This window comes from Zea mays, chromosome 10 (genome assembly GCF_902167145.1).
Source record: "Zea mays cultivar B73 chromosome 10, Zm-B73-REFERENCE-NAM-5.0, whole genome shotgun sequence".
Lineage (NCBI taxonomy): Eukaryota > Viridiplantae > Streptophyta > Magnoliopsida > Poales > Poaceae > Zea > Zea mays.
In genome coordinates this window covers 122,726,280-122,735,086 of record NC_050105.1, presented here as the reverse complement: position 1 = coordinate 122,735,086, position 8,807 = coordinate 122,726,280, and the positions used below count along the sequence as shown (strand labels likewise).

At 44.4% G+C, this 8,807-nt stretch overlaps 1 protein-coding gene across 1 annotated transcript; it reads right to left on the bottom strand.

Annotated features, from left to right (window-relative positions):
- Positions 1–903: 903 nt before the first annotated feature.
- On the bottom strand, positions 904–4,871 carry LOC103641695 (peptidyl-prolyl cis-trans isomerase FKBP53). Its single transcript, NM_001346763.1, is given in 12 exon segments — positions 904–1,306; positions 1,398–1,446; positions 1,536–1,577; positions 1,655–1,739; positions 1,952–2,171; positions 2,270–2,491; positions 2,574–2,868; positions 3,682–3,769; positions 3,848–3,950; positions 4,103–4,317; positions 4,465–4,538; positions 4,630–4,871. Coding segments are annotated over 12 exon segments (1,488 nt in total). The 5' UTR covers positions 4,646–4,871; the 3' UTR covers positions 904–1,227.
- Between the last annotated feature and the right edge of the window lie 3,936 nt (positions 4,872–8,807).

Below are 8,807 nucleotides of genomic sequence, written 5' to 3'. Positions count from 1 at the left end.
CCCCCGCAACTTGGCTTGACCGACCGGCGGCCGGACAGAGCTGGCGGGTTGTCGACGAGACCGGGGGACGAGCTGAGGCAGCTCCGGCCACGGCGCTGGGCTGGGCGGATGCAATACAAACGGCCTCTTAGACGTGTTTAGATTTAGTCTTAAAAATATTAAATACAGTATTACAAAACTAAATACATCCATAAGACTAAGGGGGTGTTTGGTTTTAGAGACTAATTTTTAGTCCCTCCAATTTATTCCACTTTAGTCACTAAATTGTCAAATATGGAAAATAAAATAGAGTTATAGTTTCCATATTTTGCAATTTATAGACTAAAGTGGAATAAAATGGAGGAACTAAAAATTAGTCCCTAGTAACCAAACACTACCTAAACTAAATACATTCTAAACGGCAACATAAACTTATTAAGTCTAATTACTCTATGATTCATCCATGTAATACTACACTAAACATTATTTTAACCATAAATTAATTAGTTTTAATAAATTTATCTCCTCCCACTTTATAACTAGTGTTGTAATTAAATAAATTTAATATTTATAATTATCATTCAAATATAGAAACCAAACACCACCTGATCAAACCTTTTGACAAATTAAAACAGTCATTGTACTATGCTGCAATTTTTATCGTGCAGAATTGATGCCATTCAAACACACGATAAAAAAAATGGTTATAGTTTTATACCACATAGACCAAGCACATACAGTAATGTCGGGTCAAATCCTTGTCCTATTATAATATTATAACAAATTTTGCCCCGTTGCTCTCGTATTGACGTTGCGGGGCTCTACGTTAAGCTATTACGTCGCGGCAGTACCCAGTTTTGGTTGTCTCACTGACAGATCGATTAGACAAGATCTCAGTTTTGATTGGCTTGATCACAAACGATACAAAAAAAACCAATCGGCGTGAAGTCGTACACGTACTCCACCTTAACCATTTCATCAGTTCAAAAGGTTCTGAGGGTATCACAAGAACGTCAAAATGACCCTGAAGGAACCGGGAGAAGGATGGCGAATGCTGCAGCCCAGGAATTATCCCAGATGGCAACAGTCCACAGTTTTTTTCCTTCTGAAACTCAGTTCGAAAGTATGATAGCGACAGAGATGAATCCACTTAACATGCCCCTATGCCTACGAAACAGCATTGCCCAAGGAAAATGATGCGTAGCAAAATTTGTGAAACTGCCGCAGTTTCTCGTGGATCTTCTCACTTCATTTTACGTTCACCAGCTCCACATCGAAGATGAGAGTTGAGTTCTGTGGTATCTGCCCCACTCTTTTGCTCCCATACCTACCAAGGGAGAATCAGGATCCACGAAAATAAAATAAGACAAAGATTGAGACGAACAGCTTCGGATACAAAGCAATGTCAAGGTATCTACCCCATGGAAGGTGGAATGGTGAGTCTCCTTTTGTCCCCAACCCGCATACCTGTTAACAAGCACAAAGCATGAAATTTGCACTGATCAATAACTGTAGGGTCCAAAACCAATATTGAAAGGCAAATATGTAGTACATACCATTGACGCCAACGTCCCAGCCACTGATAACCTGCCCAACACCTGCAAGCACAACACATTATTAAAATCATCCCTTGGTACTAATCTGGACTTCTGAAGTAATGGTAGAGAGCAATTACCTAGTCTAAACTCAAAAGGTCTTCCACTGACGTTGGAGTCGAAAATAGTGCCATTCTTTAGCTTGCCAATATATCTAACAGAAACCTATTAAGAAAAAAAAATAGCATCGTAACAGACAGCAGGTAGAAGGACCTCAAGTAGTAACATTGATCATAGCCATGCAAAAAATGCATGCAGGTCATGGATAAAGCATGTAAATGTTAGAATTGCAGGAGGCAGTGAGAAATTGCAATAATAAATGGATAGCTAGGAGATGATCATCCCTTTGAAGCTCCTCAGATGCCAGAAATGTTTACCTTCTTCCCACGGCTGGCCTTTTTACCATCAGGTTTGCCCATCTCTACCTCCTGAATCATCATACCATTGGCAAACGTTCGTGTTTGGAGTGGTTCCTTGCTATCTGACTCACCAAGTCCAGTTCCTGCCTGACTTTCACTTCTGCTTATATCATGTGCCTTCTTTTTCTTGATCTTTTTATTGGCCTCCTGCGCACTTGCCTCCTCATTGTCTTTATCACTGAAATTAGGTGAAGAACATTGTTAAACGATATTGAGCCATGTGATTAACATTCCTATGTGAAAAGCATCTGCAAAGCAACATCTCAAGATACTAACATATTGTTGTTCTTAGCAGATTGCTCACTGGTATCACCCTCAGAAGCACTTTTGTTCTTGTTTTTCTTTTTCTTCTGTTTTGTACTGACAGGATCAGCTGGAGAATCGTGTAGCTTAACCTCCTTTTCTTCGTTGTTTACTTTTCCTGTGTCCATAACAGTGCTTTTGTCCTTGCCCTTTTTCTTTTTCTTTGATGCCCCATCAATCTCAGCTTTTACCCCCCTATAACCACAAGTAAATTTACAAAACAATGAAGCATGTTACTATGCCATGAATTAAGAAATATCCAGGGGCAAAAATGTACCCTGAAGAATCACCACGGTCGCTAATGGCTCCACTTTTTCTTTTCAGGTCTTTGTTGCTAGTCTCCTTGTCTTTTCCCCCATTCTTGTTTGAAACAATCTCAGAACTCTTCTTTGATTCAGAAAATGATACAGGAAAACCATCTTCATCTTCACTTTCCAAGGATTCAGTAGGTGGATTTCTTGCAGCAAGCTGGAGTTGAGACTCATCACCATTTTCACGGCTTTGCTTCTTCAATCCCTTCTGCACTTCAGCAACAGCAGCCTTGTCATCCTCTTCAATTTCCTCAATAACAACTGCAAAATTCATTATGAGTAAGAAAATCCATTAAAAATATGTTGGCCAGCACCTAAGGTGTATGACTTTGGGGTAATTTTGATGCCAATGAGAAGTGAAATTCAAACTAAATGAATGCATGGTAATGAAGTATTTCTTTAATGTGACGAGATAACTTCAATGCCAATGGGACGTGCTCGAACCAACTAAACGTGAAAAGGTATAGAATAACTAAAACGTCCTGCAATAACAGCATGCATAAGTCCTGTAACATTTTAGAGTGTATTAAAAGAAGGTTCATGACACATGAAATAAGCTTCATAAGAAGTTCCACGCTGACAATTAATAATTCACAACAGCCATCTTCCATTGATATGTTTTATATACAAACTTCAAATCAATACTACATTTATTTTCATCAGTTATTCATAAAGCTATTTGCTACACACCCTTAACCAAACTTAAAATCAATATTACATTTACTCTCGTCAATTATTCAAGGGCATATGCAAGTACAATTCCCATATCATAGCTGTGGACTGTGGTTCACTGTTCTGCTTTGTAACTTTCAACCTATAACCTTACATTAACAGCGGTGATACAAAAAAGGGAAATAGCACACCTAACAATTAACCAATGGCAGTGATCCTATGAAAGGTGAAAAAACACGAGTAGAGATAGACCAAGTTCTACGGTTCAGAATAATGACCAGGGAGGCATCACAAAATACAATTGACATTCACAGAGATATCCTATGTGCATTGTTTCACAGGTCATATGACAATTGACAAGGCAAATGGGCAATGGAAGAATATGTAGTGGTAGTGCCTTACCTGAACTTTTGCCCCTACCCTGATTGTATGCCATCTCTTCATCATCAGACTCTGAATCATCATCTTCACTGTCTGAATATCCCATAACCTGTCAGTAGATACTAACATGAATTGTGCAAGAGGATAAAATTTGTGTACTGTCTGTCATCGTCTTGTGGATCATTACCATGTTACCATCATCGTCCTCCTCCAAGAAACCATCCTCATCTGAACTTTGAAGTGAATCGCTCCCAGAATCACTGTCACCCCTATCTTCCCCACACACATCACTGAGAAAAATATTTAAGGAAAAGCAGAGTCCCCAAGAACAAAGAAATCCTGCAGCAATCTACTACAAAGAAAGGTAAGCGTCTGATGCCTTCCAATAATCAATCTACAACGGAGATAGATAATAAATTGATGCTAAGACAGCAAAGGATACGTCATGTAGTATCCAGCGAGGTGGATGCTCCTTGGCCCAATCACTGAGAAGGTGACTTCCTCCTCAAATTCTAGCTCCAGGTGGCATGTCTCCGACTGCTCCGGCATGAGGACGCAAAGAAAAACGGGATCTCTGTTCTCGGCACTGCACTGTAGCACACACCTCTTCACGCCGGTAGCCTTCTCCCCCTTGCCGACCTCAACCCCTAGCGTCGCCTGCGTTGCCATTTGCCAATCCAAAGAAAATCACATTTCCCACAACCACAACACTAGATATAAGATACAACTGTAAGCCTCCTAAATACGACGTGATAAACCCGTTGGCCATCAAATTGTAAGAGGAGACATTGAGGAGAAGCGGACCTGGGTGAGGCGCAGGCGGCCGGCGAAGTCGCCATGGGTGAGAGTGTAGGGCTTCCCGGGCTTCACTTCCACACCTGCGAATCACGCAATAGTCCGGTCGGACCAACAGAATCAAGCACAATGGAAATTGGCAGCAACATCGGTAGCCCCGGAAACGATTCTTACCCCAGAACGACGACATGGTTGCGGCGGCTCGGCTAACGAATGCTTCACGCGGCGAGCGTATCAGTGGGAAGGAGCTAAAGGGGAAAGGGGTTGATATGGGTGGGGGTGTGGAACAGTCGAAGCTTCGAGGAGGTAGAGGAAGAGGCGATCGGGCGGGGAGCGGAGGAGGGAGCGGAGCGTAGCGCCGCGCGAGAAACCCTAAACTGGGGTTTAGGGATGCGCCGGCGGAGGCAAGTGGGGAATGGGGGGGTGTGAAGTGTGAGGCTCTTGTAACGTCTACTATACCTTTTGTTTCAGTGTATGCCTGAGCACTTTGAATTGGGCCGGTTGGCACGTTAAGGCCCGTTTTGGACGATAAATGCTTCGCCACTCTACAAAGCTCGTTTTGTGTACACGCAACTGCGTGAAAATTTGATCAGTTCCGAACTGGAAAAGTGGAAAGTTTCTGTCTGTATGGTTGCACATCTATCCGTGATCAATTTAGGTCTCTTTTGATTAATTTTAGGGGAAAATGAAAAGCGTAGGATTCTCGTTCTTGTGCATGAGTTATCGTGATGTCATTTAGGAACATGAACAACATACTATTGAGTCAATTTATCAAAGTCATTCCAGCACTTGGACCTTTTCTTCATGTTGCTACCACTAGCATCAGGATCAGCAGCCTAATCAGGATTAGGGACTGCGCTGGCGGGCTTGTGGATTCGGTGCCGGTGCCAATTTGAGAGCCGGCAACACTATCAACCTCAATAGAATCTTCATGGGTGTCACCAAACCCCAGAAAGTACCTAGTATCCTGCGCCTCATTGTGGTCCTCAAGCTGACGCTCCTCCTCTGTAGTCGTGACCCTGACTTCGACCAAGAGCCCGAGGAGCTTTAAACCGGCTAGAACTGCCGCCTCTGGTTCCTCAACGACTGCAATGCACCAAAAATACAATTAAACTAAATTATACAAAGAGGATGGATGCACATTAGATGAGTAGAGATGGACCTTTCAAAGCCGGAGCATCAGAGACGACGACAAAGAGGCTGATTGCTAGCTAGGAGGATTATTGTGCTTAAGTACAAATGTACAATGCTGGTTACCATAGACCTCGACAATACCGGCTCTGGTTCTCCTAGTCGGGCCGCCCTGAGCCACAGCCGTGCCGCGCCGTCGCAGCTTCCGCTCGCAGCAGCTCCCAGTCGTGCCGCGGTGGCGAGCTCGCGCTGCCGCACGATGGGCAAGAGCGGGCGGTCGGTGATGTCTTCCTGCAGGGTGGCGAGTCGGTCCGACAGGGCGTTCTCCTGGTGCACCGTCCGGCTGTGGAGGTCGTTGATGAGAGCACCTAGAGAGGGGTGAATAGGTGATCCTATGTAACTTGAAACTTAAGCCACAAAAAATTTGGTTAAGCGTTAGCACAATAATCGCCAAGTGGCTAGAGAGGAGTCTCAACAAAACACAATAACCACAAGAGATCAATCACAGAGATGGCACGGTGGTTATCCCGTGGTTCGGCCAAGACCAACGCTTGCCTACTCCACGTTGTGGCGTCCCAACGGACGAGGGTTGCAATCAACCCCTCTCAAGCGGTCCAAAGACCCATTTGAATACCACGGTGTTTTGCTTGCTTTTCTTTATCCCGTTCGCGAGGAATCTCCACAACTTGGAGCCTCTCGCCCTTACACTTGAAGTTCACAAAGAAGCACGGAGTAAGGGAGGGATTAGCAACTCACACAAGACACAAAGATCACAGCAAATACGCACACTCAAGACCCAGACTTAAGCTCAAAAAACTAGCACACTAGAACTGAGCTTAAATCACTAGAATGTTGAACAAGTGCGCAAGAATGGAGTGTGAGTGATCAAGAGTGCTCAGGGAATGCTTGGTTTTCTCCTCCATGCGCCTAGGGGTCCATTTTATAGCCCCAAGGCAGCTAGGAGCCGTTGAGAGCAATCCGGGAAGGCAATTCTTGCCTTCTGTCGTCTGGCGCACCGGACAGTCCGGTGCACCACCGGACACTGTCCGGTGCGGATCTCTTTCCTTATTTGGCGAAGCCGACCGTTGGCGCCTTGGAGCCATTGGCGCACCGGACACTGTCCGGTGCACACCGGACAGTTCGGTGCCCCCTCCCGACCGTTGGCTCGGCCACGTGTCTCGCGCGGATCGCGCAGTCGACCGTTGGCCCGGTCGACCGTTGGCTCACCGGACAGTCCGGTGCACACCGGACAATCCGGTGAATTATAGCCGTACGTCGTTAATTTATTCACGAGAGCGGCAAGTTCGCCTGAGCCAGCCTGGCACACCGGACACTGTCCGGTGCACCCAGACAGAGCTGGCTTTGGCTGAACAAGGCCATCCCTTCTCCAATTCGATTTCTCATTTATACTTGATTTGTACTTTGTCCACCATTTGACACTTAGGCACTTGTGTTGGACACTAAATCACCAAAACACTTAGAAATGGCCCAAGGGCACATTTCCCTTTCAATCTCCCCCTTTTTGGTGATTAATGCCAATATAACATAAAGCAAGTAGAACAAGTACAATATCAATGCAAATGAAAACTCAAAATTGTTTTGATTCATATTTGGCATATATGGATCACTCTTTGCCACCACTTGGTTTGTTTTTGCAAATCAAACTCAAATTTCTATCTCTAAGTCAAACACACTTGTTAAGACATAAAGAGAGTCATTCCAAGAGAAATTGATTCAAGATTTCAAAAACTCCCCCTTTTTCCCATAATCAACACTTCTCCCCACAAGAAGCCAACTTTTGACAAGAGAGACAATAAAAGAGTTTTGACAAACCAAAAGCTCTATTCTACTATTTTCAAAATCTCTCAAGTGGTAGCTGATCCATTTATCGCTTTGGCCCTTTATTTTCTCCCCCTTTGGCATCAAGCACCAAAACGGGATCAATCTTGGCCCTTGAACCCCATTGCCTCACCAAAATCTTCAATAAGAATACAAAGGCAATAAGAGTTCGTGAGATGAACTTGGAATAAGTTACCCTCTCATCGGAGTGCAGTGGAAGTCTTTCATGGTCCAAGTCCACCTTTTCCCTTTCAAACCTCCTTTGAGACTAAAACAAGCAAACTCAAGCACACGGTTAGTTTCAAAGGGTCAAGTTGTAGCACAGCTCCCCCTCAATATGTGCATCACTTGCAAAAGGACTTGTGAGGTCCGGGGAGTGTTTGTACAACTTGAGCACCACAAGTAAGCAACAAAATGCATAAGGAACATGATCAAAGGCATAAACACATGTATGCTATAAATCAATCCAAGTTCCGCGAATCTAGGACATTTAGCTCACTACGCAGCCTACAAAAGGTCTTCTCATCTAAAGGCTTGGTAAAGATATTGGCTAGCTGGTTCTCGGAGCTAACATGAAACACTTCGATATCTCCCTTTTGCTGGTGGTCTCTCAAAAAGTGATGCCGGATGTCTATGTGCTTTGTGCGGCTGTGCTCAACAGGATTTTCTGCTATTCGGATAGCACTCTCATTATCACATAGGAGTGGGACTTTGCTCAGATTGTAGCCAAAGTCCCGGAAGGTTTGCCTCATCCAAAGTAGTTGCGCGCAACACTGTCCTGCGGCAACATACTCGGCCTCAGCGGTGGATAGGGCAACAGAAGTTTGTTTCTTAGAATTCCATGACACCAGGGACCTTCCTAAGAATTAGCACGTCCCCGATGTACTTTTCCTATCGACCTTACATCCAGCATAGTCGGAATCTGAATATCCAATCAAGTCAAAGTTAGACCCCTTTGGATACCAGATCCCGAAGCAAGGCGTAGCGACTAAATATCTAAGAATTCGCTTCACAGCCACTAAGTGACACTCCCTTGGATCGGATTGAAATCTAGCACACATGCATACGCTAAGCATAATATCCGGTCTACTAGCACATAAATAAAGTAAAGACCCTATCATTGACCGGTATGCTTTTTGATCAACGGACTTACCTCCTTTGTTGAGGTCAGTGTGTCTGTCGGTTCCCATCGACATCTTTGCGGGCTTGGCGTCCTTCATCCCAAACCGCTTTAGCAAGTCTTGCGTGTACTTCGTTTGGGAGATGAAGGTGCCATCCTTGAGTTGCTTCACTTGGAACCCAAGGAAGTAGTTCAACTCGCCCATCATCGACATCTCGAATTTCTGCGTCATCACCCTGCTAAACTCTTCACAAGACTTTTG